Raw genomic sequence first — 16,672 nt, 5'->3', positions numbered from 1 at the left:
ATTCCCTGAAATTATAGAATATTCTTGAGCTCTGAATAAACTACAAAAACTTGTTTTTGTTGAACACAACAACTCTTTTAACCTTAATGAAAGCAGTTTTCTTGAATATCTTGTATGGGGCTCCTGTCAGTTTTAGCTTCTTCACAACCTGGCTGGTCTTGTCCATTTCTGCAAACAAAATATATATAAAGGGAGTGTACATTAATATCCCTTTAAGGAATAAAACCGAATCATTAATTTTGTTTCTTAATCTTGATTATTAAAATATATTTTAGTATTCAGTATTCACCTAGAACTACTCCAGTAGCAACTATTATAATTTAGTATTCAGTATTCACCTAGAACTACTCCAGTAGCAACTATTATATTTTAGTATTTAGTATATTCACCTAGAACTACTCCGGTAGCAACTATTATAATTTAGTATTCAGTATTCACCTAGAACTACTCCAGTAGCAACTATTATATTTTAGTATTCAGTATTCACCTAGAACTACTCCAGTAGCAACTATTATATTTTAGTATTTAGTATATTCACCTAGAACTACTCCAGTAGCAACTATTATAATTTAGTATTCAGTATTCACCTAGAACTACTCCAGTAGCAACTATTCTGAAGTTTTCTTGTTTTTCTGCCAAAGACTGGACAGCCATCATACCTGTTCCCTAAATAATTCACATTTTTTCCAGGATAAATCTGCATTTGGATAAGACGCAATATTGGATATGACATTTTATTAAAATATGGCTCAATTTGGTAAATTCAGTTATCTAAGATAATTCAAAATATAGAGACTGTACCTGTGGGGTCAGTGGTCCCCAAAAGTATGCATCACAATGTAAATGCTCTGGAGTGTACTTCAACATTCGTCTTCGCATATTATGATCACATATGCTGTAGATTGGAAGTGTCTGGAACCTTCTCCAACCCAAGGAGACAATAAGAGGATCTCGGTTTTTCAGGATTTTGGGATACCAACGATGCTTTTTTAATCTGGTTTGCACAAATCCTATTTGGTCCTCTCCCTTCAGCAGGCCACCAATTATCAAAGGTGTTGAAGGATCGAAGAACTCTACAAGCTCGCAAGGGGTGTCCTGTATCTCAATTCTGACATACATGCCAGGACGATATCCTTCATACAGTACACGCTGTGCATCATCCATACCATCAAACTCATTCCGATTCAGAGTTGACTGGTCATCAACTTCTTTCTTGAGATCATCGTAGAAGGTTGAATTTGCCCCGCCTTCACCATCATCATAATCCACATCAAACTGTCGTTTCAGCTGGATCTTACGCTCCATACGCGCCTTTCTTTTGTCCTTTTCTCTTTGAGCATCTCCTCCATAATCAACTATTCGGGGTGCTTCTTCTTCCTCCTCCTCTTCATCTATACTTTTCATCCCGGCCTTAACTGAGTGTCCCGTCTCAAGGTCCTCAAAGTCCCCATAGACCTCATCCTCATCCTCGTCATCCATCTTCAGAAGTTCTTCAGCGTCCTCACCCTGGCCCCACTTACCAGTCACAAAACAATCCTTGATTTTATTGCACATATCTTCAATTTCCCAATCATGAAGATTATCAACCTTGAAGAAAGAACAATCCTCCCCATCTGCCAATCTTGCTGTTTCAGATTTCTGGGCTTGGTTTTGTCGAACTATCTTAAAGAGTCCTCCCACTTCATCCTCATCATCTTCATCTTCTTTATCATCTTCAACTTCATCCTGGAGATGGCCATATACTAACCGCCTCAGACTGCCTGTACTGGACTGTCTGGCGTAGAAAGCATCTCTGGCTTTCCCCGCCAAATCTGATTTCCATTTTAAGACTCCTTCTTCTTCTTCCTCTTCCTCTTCTTCATTTTCGTCCTTTTCTTCTTCATCAGTTGAGTCACCCTCTAAAAACAAATCAAATGAATAGAATAAAAAAAATATAGCTTTTTAAAAACTTACCATTTCTGCTTCTAGAGCCTTCTTCATCTTCCATTTCACTTTCATCCTCTTCATCAGATTCGTTTTCTTCGGATTCATTTTCATCTTCCTCTGATTCATCTTCATCTTCCATCTGTTCCTTCTGGTTGATTTTTGACAAAGCTTGTGTCACTTTGTTGTGCGCCTCTGTATCTTTATCAGTGGCGAGTCGATGATGGAATCTACCAGATTTCACAGAATCAGAGGATTTTCTTACCTCTGAAGATTCTTCGGATTTCACTAAATTGTCGTCATTTCCTTCTGCAATGTCCTCATCTGAATCCCCATCTGAAGCACTGCCTCCGATTTCCTGGAGAATGGCTGCGTTAATATCACTGATGGTTTTAGGTGGCTGATTCCAGGTTTTTAGCTTCTTAACAGTTTTGTTTGTTTTGTCTTCAGACTTACGTTTGCCAAGAGACAAAGACTTATCATCATCCTCCTCTTCTTCTTCTTCTTCTTCTTCCTCATTCTCTTCTTCCTCATTCTCCTCTTCCTCGTCCTTTTCTTCGTGGTCCTCCTCTTCCACGCTCTCTTCTTCCTCCTCAATGTTATCTTCTGAATCCTCTCCATCTACATCATCTTCTCCTACCATTTCCTCCACGTCCTCTTGTATCACATCCTCTTTGTTGTCCTGGAATTTAACCTTCCTACGTCCTCCAATATTGACCTCCATACGTTCAGTATGCTCCTGCAATACATCAGAATAATATGGAATGAGTTATTGAAAATAAATTAATTCAAACAAGAGAATGCAAGAACAATTAAAGAGGTGTAGTATTTTCAAGATTAGGCCACCATGGGGGGGGGGAGAGAGTATTTTTGAGGCTCTGTGGAAAAAAGAATGAATAAACATATTTACCATTAAATGCATTTTTAAGTGGATAAATAAAGGAATTAAATGATTAATGAATTAAAAGATTAATGTATTAAAGAATTAATAAATTGAAGGATTAATGAACAAAAGGATTACAATTTTTTTTGAAGGATTAATGAGTTAAAGGATTAATACAATAACGGATTCAGTGAATATTGAATTGAAGGATAAATTAATTAAGGTAATATTGAATTAAAGAATACAAGGATGAATGAATAAATGAAAGAATATTTGTTTTTAATGGCAAATATAAAAGGATGAATGAATGAATGAATGGATGAACAAATGAATACCTGTGATGTGAAGGGGGTTGAGGATGAAAAAAGTTTAAGTTCACTTCTCTCCAGTTTCTCATTTAAACTTAATTCAGAGCTAAGCAGAACGATAATAAACTTAATTGAAACTTGATTTTGTGTCATCGCTTAAACTTGGTGCCTAAAACTGTCATGGTACATAAAACTGTCATAATACAACTTTTATGCCACCTAGAACTGTCATGGCACCTAAAACTGTCATGGCGCCTAAAACTGTCATAGCACATAAAACCTGTCATGGCGACTAAAACTGTCATGACATATAAAACTGTCATGACATATAAAACTGTCATGGTGACTAAAAATGTCATGGCGCCTAAAACTGTCTTGGCGACTAAAACTGTCATGGCAACTAAAACTGTCATGGCAACTAAAACTGTCATGGAGACTAAAACTGTCATGGCGGCTAAAACTGTCATGGTGGCTAAAACTGTCATAGCGTCTGATAAGTTTATTTATTTCCCTGATAATATTCTTGACAAGGTCTGCAACATGAACTTCTTCTTCGTCCTTATCAGCCTCAGCTCGGGCATAAGAATGGCTTCCTCCTGGAATATATTTCCACCTTTTAAATAACCCCAAAACTATTGGGACACTTCTTAATGGGGTTTAAATTATCAAGAGGGAGGGAATTTACAAAGATCAGGGGGGGGGGGGAGAATTGGACAGCAAAAGGCAAGTTTTAAAATCCTTTTCATACTTTTTACCTGGACAAATTTATTTATTTTTCCCTAAAATAAACCGAACCCTAAAAACATTTTTGAGCTCCATGCAAGCATACCTAACTTATATGGGCAAAATTTCAAAAAATGAGAGGGGGGGAGGGACGACTTTTCAATAAAACTATCCACCCAATCTATAAAGTGCTTAAATCAATCTTGCACCAGTTCCAAACTTTTCTTTGATACAATTTTGAGAAAAATATGATTTTTTTTATTAATTATCAAATTCTTTCATTCACTACTTTCAGATTTTTTTATCAACTAGCAATCAGTAAATCAATCAGAGTTTTAGGGACATGCCGTACTTTTTACATTACAATCTCAAAGTGAACTTACAAAATCGAGTTTGAGATATTGTTTGCAGCTTGTGATATGTTTTAGATAAATTACAAATGTAAGTGAGAAAAAATATCTTTACACACACTACACAGTAAAATGTAGTACACACACTAACTCAGTATAGCACACACACTACATAGTAAAGTATAAACTAACCTAGATCAATGTATACAGCGTCCTTGTCATAAACTACTCCACCCACCCCTGACATAGGGGCGTAGATACATTTATCCTTCTCAACCAATGTACGTCTCTTCTTTACCTCCTACAAAATAAAATTCTAATTATTTTAGTTTAAAGAATTTTTATGATTGTAAAACTATTTTTTGGTTACATGTCGTTTTCATTTATTAATCAAACTTTTTTTAGTTTCTCACTGTTGATTTTCTTCTGTTTGTCGTTTGTTTCTCATATCTTGTTTATTTTTAAACATAACCTTATATATTATCATAGTAAGGATGTTACTGTACATTATGCAATGAAATTACTTGGTTTGCTGGGATTAAAGAAGAAAAACATTCTGTAGTTACGTTCTCTTGTGTAATCTTATATTAATTACATTGCTATTGTTAGGTTATTGACATGAGTAACGTTACTTGGTTAGCAGGGTAAAACAAGAAAAACAAACTGCAGTTACGCCTGTAATGTAAGCTTTTGTTGGCAATGTTAGATTATTTTACTGTAATGATATGAATTAATGTTACTTGGTTTGCAGGGTAAAACAAGAAGTACAAACTGTAGGTACATTCTGTAATGCAATCATAAGTAAATTATGTTAGTAACATTAGGTTATGTTAAGGTGTATCATTATGAATTAATTATTAACATTTGTAACGTTACTTGGTTTGCAGGGTAAAAAAAAATTGTAGGAAATTGTATGCATTACAGTTAGTAACGTTACTTGGTTTGTAGGTTAAAAAGGAAATACAAACCGTAGGAAATGGTATGCATTGCTGTTAGTAATGTTACTTGGTTTGCAGGGAAAAAAAAAAGAAATCATAGGAAATGGTATGCATTACAGTTAGTAACATTACTTGGTTTGCGGGGTAAAAAGAAAAACAAACTTTAGGAAATGGTTTGCATTACAGTTAGTAACATTACTTGGTTTTCTGGGTAAAAAAGAAAAACAAACCATAGGAAATGGCTGCATTACAGTTAATAACTCTACTGGGTTTGAAGGGTAAAAAAAAAATCGAAGGAAATTGAATGCATTACAGTTAGTACCGTTACTTGGTTTGCGAGGTAAAAAAAAAAAAAAACATAGGAAACATTATGCATTATTGTTAATAACATTACATGGTTTGCACGGTAAAAAAAATTGTAGGAAATTCTATGCATTACAGTTAGTAACGTTATTTGGTTTGAAGGGTAAAAAAAGAAAAACAAACTGTAGGAAATGGTATGCATTACAGTTAGTAACTTCACTGGGTTGGAAGAGTAAAAAAAAAAAAAAAAACTTGAAGGAAATGGTATGCATTACTGTTAGTAACATTACTTGGTTTTCCAGATAAAAAAGAAAAAGAAACTGTAGGAAACAATATGCATTACAGTTAGTAACGTTACTTGGTTAGCGGGGTAAAAAAGAAAAACAAACCCGAGGGAATGGTATGCATTACTGTTAGTAATGTTACTTGGTTTGCAGGGTAAAAAAAAAGAAATCACAGGAAATGGTATGCATTACAGTTAGTAACATTACTTTGTTTGCGGGGTAAAAAAGAAAAACAAACCATAGGAAATGGTTGCATTACAGCTAATAGCTTTACTGGATTTGAAGAGTAAAAAAAAATCAAAGGAAATGGTATGCACTTATGTTAGTAACATTACTTGGTTTTCCAGGTAAAAAAGAGAAAGAAATCGTAGGATATGGTACGCATTATAGTTAGTAACATTACTTGGTTTGTGGGGTATAAAGAAAAACAAACCGTAGGAAATTCTTTGCATTACAGTTAGTGACATTACTTGGTTTGCAGGGTAAAAAAGAAAAACAAACCATAGGAAATGGCTGCATTACAGTTAATAACTCTACTGGGTTTGAAGGGTAAAAAAAAAATCAAAGGAAATTGTATGCATCACAGTTAGAACCGTTACTTGGTTTGTGGGGTAAAAAAAAACTGTAGGAAATAATATGCATTACTGTCAGTAACTTTACTTGGTTCGCGAGGTAAAAAAGAAAAAAAATCATAGGAAACAGTATGCATTATTGTTAATAACATTACTTGGTTTCCAGGGTAAAAGAAAAAAAAATTGTAGGAAATTCTATGCATTGCAGTTGGTAACGTTATTTGGTTTGAAGGGTAAAAAAAGAAAAACAAACTGTAGGAAACAATATGCATTACAGATAGTAACGTTACATGGTTTGTGCGGTTAAAAAAGAAAAACATACCGTAGGTAGAGGACAAGGATCAGGCAGGAAACTGATGTCTGAGATTTGGAAGTCCCCAACTCCCGCTGGAAAAATAAATATAAATAAATAAAATGATCAACAATTGTTCCACTGAAGTCAGGATTAAGCTCTCATCAAACCGACCAACCTTTATGGTTGGCAGGGCATCACAGGAACATGTTTTGAAGAAATCAAGCCAGGATGGCCAGGCAAGAGTCAAGGCTTGAATCTTCAGGCGCTTTCTGAAAGGTTACTTTTACCCAAATGTAAATTTTTAAAATATCCAATTCCCAAATGTAAAAAAAAAAATCCCTCAATTTTACTTTAAAAATGTAGCATATTCAAAAAATATCTTAACATATTTGCCTATTTTAAATATAACCCTTTAAGGGGTTTGAAAATTAAGGATAATATGAGTTTCTTAATCACATTAGGTTCGACAAACTGAAGAAATACATACCTATATGTAGATGTGAATTTTTCTTTATATTAGTTCCCCTGAGATAACCGTACAGAGACACCTTACGGTCACACTTACTATTCAACCTAGAGCAGAATAAGACATCTTAATATCGGATAACAAATGGATAAGATAGTGAATGGATCAGAAAACATTCAGACCAGTTTTAGTTTAAGACCAGGTATCAGACCAGTTTTAGTTTAAGACCAGGTATCAGACCCGTTTTAGTTTAAGACAAGGTATCAGACCAGTTTTAGTTTAAGACAAGGTATCAGACCAGTTTTAGTTTAAGACCAGGTATCAGACCAGTTTTAGTTTAAGATCACGTATCAGACTACTTTAGTTTAAGATCAGGTATCAGACCAGTTTTAGTTTCAGATCAGGAGTCAGTCCAGCGTTAGTTCAAACCTTTGTTAGATTTTCAAAATAAGTATTTTTTTAAAAAATATTCCTGACTGCCATTCATATTAACTAAGAAAATGTTTCATTGTTTAATCCTTGATTGTGAAGGTTGAATGTAAATTGTTCCCTCAGCATCCCGAACCCCTACTGCAACGTTTTTTGGGACGCCCTGTATTTTGAAAAAAAAGTATTTTCAGTTTGAGATTAATTTTAGGGGTGCAGGCATAATAATTCAATTTGAATACAAGGTAAGGGAGATAGCCCGGACTCACATTCATATAAACTAAGAAAGTGTTTCAGTGTCAAATCCTTGATTGTCAAAAGTTAAATGAAATTTGTTCCCTTAACAGTCAGCACCCAAAAACCTTACTGCAAAGTTTTTTTGGGACACCCTGAATTTAAAAAAATGTTTTTTTTTCAGTTTGAGATAAATCTATATTTAAAACAATTCTTCCTTCTAAGTGAAATAGAGTAGAGGAGGCCCAAGTGTGTGGACAAATTCTGCAGGCATAATAGTTTACTTTCAATACAAGGTAAAGGCGATTTTAAAATTTATATTTAATTTGACCTGGTAAACTTCAGTCCAAAATCTGTGTTTCAGATTCTTCTTGGTTCTCTGTAATCCCTGCAAAGTTTAAAAAAATAACAAAAAATAATTCAAAAACTTTTTTAAAATTCTAAATAAAATATAAATTGTATTTGTACCTTGTTATTTTTAAAGGTATCCAAGTGCGTCAGAACACCCATTATTCTAGAAACAAAAAGAATTAAATTTCATTAAATTCACTTTAAAGCAATCAATCAATCAATCAATCAATCAATCAATTAATGAATCAACATATCAAAAAAATAAAAAATCAATCAATTTAAAAAAAATGAACCAATCAATCAATCAACGAATAAATGAATGAATCAATCAATCAAAAAATTAACTAACCAATCAATCAATCAAAATGTTCAGCAAAAAACTTTCAATATTTCAATCTTAATTTAGAAAAGTCATAAAGTCAGTGAGTGGATATGAAGATCAGCAGGGAAGGAGAGGGGTGTAAATGTGTTAGGGGAGAAGAAAGAGAGGGAATAGGTTTAAAATTTGGGAATAGGAATAGGGGGAATAGGAGAGGGGTGTTATTGTGTTAGGGGAGAAGAAAGAGGGGAAATAGGTTTAAAGAATAAAGGAGGTCTGAAAACAGGAGAGAAAAGGGTTGGGAAGTAGAAGGGAGAAGGTCTAAAGGAGAGAAGGGAAGGAAACGAAAGAAAAGGGCAGAAGGAAGGGGGGGATATGAAGGATGCGAGGAAAAGGAGGGAAAGGATAGTTCAAAAGTAGAGTAGAGAAGGGAAAGAGAGAAAGAAGAGGAGGAAAAATAGAGAAAAGAGGCAATATATTACCTGGGGAAACCATGAACTTGACAAATATTGAGGAACTCAAATATCTCCATCTCAAACCCGAAACTAGCATCAACCAGTAGAAGAACTAGATCTGCAACCTAGAGTTAATATATATGAACTAGCATCAACCAGTAGAAGAACTAGATCTGCAACCTAGAGTTAAAATATATGAACTAGCATCAACCAGTAGAAGAACTAGATCTGCAACCTAGAGTTAAAATATATGAACTAGCATCAACCAGAAGAAGAACTAGATCTGCAACCTAGAGTTAATATATATGAACTAGCATCAACCAGTAGAAGAACTAGATCTGCAACCTAGAGTTAATATATATGAACTAGCATCAACCAGTAGAAGAACTAGATCTGCAACCTAGAGTTAAAATATATGAACTAGCATCAACCAGTAGAAGAACTAGATCTGCAACCTAGAGTTAAAATATATGAACTAGCATCAACCAGAAGAAGAACTAGATCTGCAACCTAGAGTTAATATATATGAACTAGCATCAACCAGTAGAAGAACTAGATCTGCAACCTAGAGTTAATATATATGAACTAGCATCAACCAGTAGAAGAACTAGATCTGCAACCTAGAGTTAATATATATGAACTAGCATCAACCAGTAGAAGAACTAGATCTGCAACCTAGAGTCAATACATTTGGTCAGCCTAGATTTAATAAATTCTTTTCAGCCATATTTGCGTAGTTACTTAATAAATTACATTTAATTTACATAATTTGATAAACTGGGAGCCTTGGTTAATATATTCAGTTCAGTCTAGATTCAATATATTCAGTTCAGTCTAGATTTAATATATTCAGTTCAGCCTAGATTCAATATATTCAGTTCAGCCTAGATTCAATATGTTCAGTTCATTCTAGATTCAATATATTCAGTTCAGTCTAGATTAAATATATTCAGTTCATGTCTAGATTCAATATTTTCAGTTCAGTCTAGATTCAATAAAGTCAGTTCAGCCTAGATTCAATATATTCAGTTCAGCCTAGATTCAATATATTCAGTTCAGTCTAGATTCAATATATTCAGTTCAGTCTAGATTCAATATTATATATTCAGTTCAGTCTAGATTCAAAATAATCAGTTCAGTCTATGATCTGCATCCCCATTAACGATTCTCAACCCGTTAATTGATACAAAGTTCCGTATCAACCTCCCATTGGAGGCATGTATTAGTATCCACTCTCGTTCATTATCCAAGTAGGGATGCACTGGAAGCGGGGGTTCATACCGTGAATGGTTAAGGCCTGGCTTAATTATGGTTAGTATTCCCCCACCTTTCCTTTCTTTTCCAAGTCTCTCCTTGGAGTACCATGTGAATTTGTCTAGATAAGCAAGATCATCATTTGACCCCTGTCTCAGATGCGTTTCACTTACGCTAAGTACATGAATGTTAATGTCCTCCATGACCTCCACAATCATGAACTAGATCTGCAACCTAGAGTCAATACATTTGGTCAGCCTAGATTTAATAAATTCTTTTCAGCCATATTTGCGTAGTTACTTAATAAATTACATTTAATTTACATAATTTGATAAACTGGGAGCCTTGGTTAATATATTCAGTTCAGTCTAGATTCAATATATTCAGTTCAGTCTAGATTTAATATATTCAGTTCAGTCTAGATTCAATATATTCAGTTCATGTCTAGATTCAATATATTCAGTTCAGTCTAGATTCAATATATTCAGTTCAGTCTAGATTCAATATATTCAGTTCAGTCTGTCTAGATTCAATATTATATATTCAGTTCAGTCTAGATTCAAAATAATCAGTTCAGTCTAGATTCAATATATTCAGTTCAGCCTAGATTCAATATATTCAGTTCAGCCTAGATTCAAAATAAATAAAAAATCTTTATATAAAAAGTAGTAATCTCTGTTTGTTTGTCCGATCATAACTCTGGAACCCCTTGCTTATTTGATTGGGGAACTCGGAAGAGCCACGGGAATGTTCTTAGCGTGGTTTTTTAGTTGAGTGGGACGACTTTTATTGGGAAAAATGGCTAAAACCGTAATTTACGACCAAGTGCGGGTAAACGGCGGAAGTAACTATGAGTAACCAGGGCAACACTGGGTTCCCAAGCTAGTCTTCTATAGAATAAAACCCGGGGCTAACATAGGCTAAAAAAATTCTTATTTTTTTTTCTTCAAAAATTTTTTTTCTTCAAAATTCGATTTTAAAATATTCCACGGGCAACGCCGGGCCCTTCAGCTAGTATAATATAAAATATAACCTTGGCCACGTCGATCATAGAGTTGATATCATTGTTGCACTCAATCAGAGTTAGCCTTCGCTTCTTACCAGATATTACTGTTACTGGACCCTAGATAGATGGATAGATGGATGGATAGATAGATAGAAAGATAGATTGATGGATTTGTAGATGGATAGATACATAGATGGATTAGTGGATAAATAGATAGATAAATGGATAAATAGATAAAATAGACGGATAAACATTGTTTATTTATTGATGGATAAATAAATCGATTGATGGATAAATAAATGGATTGAGGTGGGATATGATTGTACCTGAATATTGTTGAGAGTTTGCCTAGTGAAGTTTCTCACCAAACATTGAAGAAGGGTACTCTTCCCAACCTAGATCAAGATCAAGATCAAGATCAAGATCAAGATCAAGATCAAGATCAAGCTGAAGGACAAGGTCAATATTTAGATCAAGACCAAGTTCAAGGTCCATTTCAAGGCCAATTTCAAGGCTAAGGTCAAAGTCAATGTCAATAACAAGAACAAGATCAAGACCAAGGTTCTGATCAAGGTCAAATTTCTGGTCAAGGTCATGGCCAAGGTCAAGGTTGAGGTCAAGGTCAAGGTCAAGGTTGAGGTCAAGGCCAAGGTCAAAGTTAATTCCAAAGTCAAGGTAAAGGACAATGTCAATGTCAAGGTCAAGATCGAGGCTATGGTCAATAGTAATATAAAATTTGGTAATTTTTCTGGTCACAAATTACAATATTTTTAATAGTTCTGGTCCTAAATTTGTACTGGTTTTGGTCCTAAATTACTTCTGGTTCTGGTTCTAAATTTGTGATATTTCTGGTCCTAAATTTGTAATGGTTCTTGCCCTAAGTTGGTAATAGTTCTGGTCCTAAATCGTTAATAGATTTGAGGCCGAATTTTAAGAATTTGAGCCGCGTCTCAACTTTTAGATGCGGCTCAAACATGGTTGGTTCCACTTAAAATTGTATTCAGTTTTTTAAGATCTAAGCCGGCGCTCAATTGGAACTGGTTTTTGCCGGTTCAGCGGTGAGGATTAAATTCTTTAAATTCGGCCTCTGGTCCTAAATGTTCCTTGACAACTATACCTTAGGAGGTCCCACAATAGCAACAATAATTGGTGGTGGCTCCAGGGGTGTACGGTCAACCACGGGTTGATGCTTTCTTTTCTCAGATATATCCTCCTTACGCCTTACACGCCGTTCCGCCTAAATATAATTGTTTAAATATCCGCCTTCTGCCTTGCACACTGTTCCGCCCAAATATAATTGCTTAAATATCCGCCTTATACCTTACACGCCGTTCGCCAAAATATAATTGTTTAAATATCCGCCTTCTGCCTAGCACACTGTTCCGCCTAAATCTAGTTGTTAAAGTATCCTCCTTATGCCTAACACGGCGTTCCGCCTAAATATAGTTGTTAAAATATCCTCCTTAAGCCTAACACGCCATTCCACCTAAATATAGTTGATACAATACGCCTTACAGACCCTTCCGCCTAAATATAGTTTATAAAATATCTTCTTATGCCTTACACGCCTTTCCGCCTATATTTAGTTTATATAATGTCCTCCTTGCGCCTTACATGCTGTTCTGTCTAAATATAGTTCATAAAATATCCGCCTCACACTTTTCACCGTTCCGCTTGGATTTAGTTTATAAAAAATCTGCCTTACGTCTTACACATCATTTCACCTAAATGAAGTTGATATAAAAACTGCCTTTTGCCTTACACGCCCTTCCGAATGGATGTAGTACATAAAATATATGCCTTACGCCTTACACACCCTTCCGCCTAGAAAAATATTGTTAAAAATCTGTCTTACATGTCATTCCGTCTAAATGTATTAAATAAATATCCTCCTAAAACCTTATACACTGTTCTGCCTACACATACTTAACAAAGTATCTACCTTACACCTTATCACTTAAATGTACATTAAAAATATCTGTCCAACGCCGTAAACGCCATTTGGTTTATCCGCTTAGGCCTTACACGCTGTTTTCATAATAAAATACCTGCATTTATCTTTAATACAGTCCCACCTTTCTGTGTGTTGGTACTAAGCTACCATGTGCCAAAAGCTAAACACGCAATTATAGATTACACATTTTTCTGTTTTAATTTGGATCATTAAATATCCGCCTTACACCTCAATTACACCTTGATTTATAGACAGCCGCCATACACCTTACAGTTTACATGCCATTCCGGATTACTAGCTTATACTTATTAAATGCCATGTGCCTTACACATCACTCCACCTTAATATGATTTATAGCATATCTGTACTATAGTTCACAGTCCATTGCACACTGTTGCTAGTACACTGTACTCATGTGTACAAAGTATAAGTTACAAAGTACACACTATACAGTACAAACACAAGCATAACTTACCTTTGTTATATTCTGAACCGCAAACGCCTTGGGATTTCTCTGCTTCTCTGCATCCTGAAAAATGATCCATTAAATAGTTGGTCGAGCAGAACAGTTTCTGTAAATCAATTTAATCAATTCAATCAATTGGTCAAATTATCGGTCAAAAAGCCAGGTAGTCTCTTAAACAATCGGTCAAATAGTCAGGTAGTCTCTTAATCATTTGGTCAAATAGTCAGGTAGTCTCTTAATCATTTGGTCAAATAGTCAGGTAGTCTCTTAATTATTTGGTCAAATATTCAGGTAGTCGCTTAATCATTTAGTCAAATAGCCAGGTAGTCTCTTAATCATTTAGTCAAATAGCCAGGTAGTCTCTTAATCATTTAGTCAAATATTCAGGTAGTCTCTTAATTATTTAGTCAAATAGTCAGGTAGTCTCTTAATCATTTAGTCAAATAGCAGGTAGTCTCTTAATCATTTAGTCAAATAGTCAGGTAGTCTCTTAATCATTTCGTCAAATAGCCAGGTAGTCTATCAACCAATCGGTAAAACAGTCATCATATTGTGTAAATATTCGGGGGGAAATCAATAAGAAATTAAATTTTCAGTAATTTTTTCCCAAATATTTTCCAACCTTCTGAATAGGAGTTTTAACTTTCTTTTTCTCAGCTTTCTTTCCAGCACTTCGCTTCCTGTAATACAGTATATTTCAGGCATTGTACAAATTTATAGGGTACAGACCTGTAGATATTGTGTATGTGTACTGTACAGAACAAAAAGGGTACTATTGTACGGTACAAGTGTACCACTGTACTGTACAGTACACGGGTTCTTACTGTACTGTACACTACACGAGTATACTACTGTACTGTATGATACGAGGGTGCATTATAATGTACGGTACAGTAGTGAACTGTACTGTACGGTACAAGAGTTTACTATTACACTGATCAAATTAAACGATTAAAAACTTAATCTACACACCAATCAATTAACTTAATCTTAATTCAATTAATTATTCAATCAAACATATCAATTAATCAAAAGATTAAATAACAATTCATTCAATCAATCAATTATTTAATATCTTTATTTAACCGAAAAATCTACAATGAATTTGTAAATTAATATTTTAATTTATCCATCCCTCAATCAATAATTTTAATATTAAAGGGACCGCTCACTTATTTGGGTAATTTGAGGGTAAACTAAATAGCCTATTAGCTATAATTTTCAAAGACAACTGTGGCCTGAAAAAAAGCCAATTTATCATTCAGAATTCCAACGCAAAGGTATGAACATTTAATTTGTTGAATCATGTTTGAACACAAAAAACGTTAATTTCTTGCTTATTCTAAAATCATAAGTTTAAATATTTTTTTCATATTTTGGCTGACACATAATGTCATTAAAATATAATAATTTTAGATTTTATTGTCAAATTTCTCCGGTCATAGATATCTTTGAAAAGTAAGACTAAAAGAAAAGCTAGTAGGATAATTAGCTTACCATGAAATTACCCAAATAAGTGAACGGTCCCTTTAAACAAATTATTAGATCAATTAATTATAGATCGTCTTACTCAACTCAGTAATTTCAATCAATTCAATAATTAAATCGATCAATTTATCAATTCAATAAATAAATCGATCAATTTATCAATTCAATAAATAAATCGATCAATTTATCAATCAATCAATCGATCAATCAATCACCTGTGCGCTTTCTGTCCTTCTGGGAATTCATCTTCCCCCATCTTGTCTGAAAGAGAATAATCTTTATAAAATTCAATTTAATAATTAAATAAATTAAAGATGGGAAAACGAGTGAGACCCATAAAACTGTGGAAAAAAAGAGGACAGCGTTTTAACAGTTTTATTTGTTGGAGCTATAAAGCATATAATTGTACAAGTCGCTTGAAAATAAATTTATTAAGGTTAATTGGGTTTGTGTACACTGAACACTGTAGTTGTACCCTGCACACTGTACACTGTAGTTATACCCTGCACACTGTACACTGTANTTTGTTGCTTAACCTGCACAGTGTACACTGTACACTGTAGTTGTACCCTGCACACTGTACACTGTAGTTATACCCTGCACACTGTACACTGTACACTGTACACTGTACACTGTACACTGTAGTTGCACCCTGCAAAATTGCTGTGTTTCATGTTAATTAGACTATTTGAAACCGAGTCTAAAAGTAGTCTTCGTATGTAGGGGTCGATGTATTTAATACAGTTCTATTCAAGTATAGTTCAGGGTTTAACTCTCTCCTTGTCCAGACTGTAATATGTATTTAATACAGTTCTATTCAAGTATAGTCTAGGGTTTAACTCTCTCCTTGTCTAGACTGTAATATGTATTTAATACAGTTCTATTCAAGTATAGTCCAGGGTTTAACTCTCTCCTTGTCCAGGCTGTAATATGTATTTCTGTGCAGATTCTCAGCTTCATACCTGAAACAGTATTTTTCATTATCAAAATGACAAAAGACTAAATTTTAAGTGAGCTCCTGAGTGTTTATGCTCAATTCACAACGGTACCCTATCTGAGAAACAATAAGCAAGATATTGTTGTTAAAAAAGAACAATGTCCCTACAGTCTCTTTTTGGGTAAAAAAGGATGAACTCGACTTTTGGCCAAGTAAAGGTTGAAAGGGGAGTTGAAATCACAAGGATTGTCACTTTAATTTATTTACTTATTTAATATTCATTTGTTCTTACATTTTCCTGCCATATTCTGAAGCATGCAGCAATGCGCAATAGAGAAATAATTCTTGAAAATAGTCAATTTTCTAAGAAATGATGTTTGATAGAATTAATTAGTACAGTACTCTACCATATTAAATGGATAGATCGACCTTAGAAGTATTCTTCATCATCGGTCCGTAGACGGGATACTACTATACATTCACTCCTAGCTCTTAATTTGAATAAAGAAGCTGGCAAATTACGTTTTATTGAAATGATAAGAAATTGCCTCGTTTTAAACTAACTTTGATCATACAAAGCTGTAAAGAGTGAAAATCGGACATGCCACTTGAAATTACGTCTACAGTCCCTTTAAATAAATAAAAAAAGAATGCTTACACTTGTGGTTCCTGAAGACTGATTCCATTCTCCTCAATCATAGAAATAAACTTCTGCATCTTGTCCTGAGGAAAATTGA

At 34.3% G+C, this 16,672-nt stretch overlaps 1 protein-coding gene across 1 annotated transcript; it reads right to left on the bottom strand.

Annotated features, from left to right (window-relative positions):
• Positions 1 to 82: 82 nt before the first annotated feature.
• LOC111717177 (ribosome biogenesis protein BMS1 homolog) lies at positions 83 to 16,664 on the bottom strand (the record flags this gene model as incomplete). Its single annotated transcript, XM_023492687.1, is given in 21 exon segments — positions 83 to 168; positions 588 to 666; positions 802 to 1,898; positions 1,954 to 2,662; positions 3,142 to 3,220; positions 3,626 to 3,710; positions 4,380 to 4,488; positions 6,607 to 6,671; positions 7,067 to 7,171; positions 7,714 to 7,777; positions 8,037 to 8,093; positions 8,174 to 8,219; positions 8,858 to 8,955; positions 11,118 to 11,207; positions 11,417 to 11,485; positions 12,208 to 12,327; positions 13,520 to 13,573; positions 14,133 to 14,190; positions 15,214 to 15,454; positions 15,623 to 15,960; positions 16,594 to 16,664. Coding segments are annotated over 19 exon segments (3,111 nt in total), but the record flags the coding sequence as incomplete, so codon positions are not given.
• Positions 16,665 to 16,672: the final 8 nt, after the last annotated feature.

The sequence above is a fragment of the Eurytemora carolleeae genome, unplaced genomic scaffold (genome assembly GCF_000591075.1).
Source record: "Eurytemora carolleeae unplaced genomic scaffold, Eaff_2.0 scaffold1515, whole genome shotgun sequence".
NCBI classification, from domain to species: Eukaryota; Metazoa; Arthropoda; class Copepoda; order Calanoida; family Temoridae; genus Eurytemora; species Eurytemora carolleeae.
This window is presented reverse-complemented; position numbering and strand designations above follow the sequence as displayed.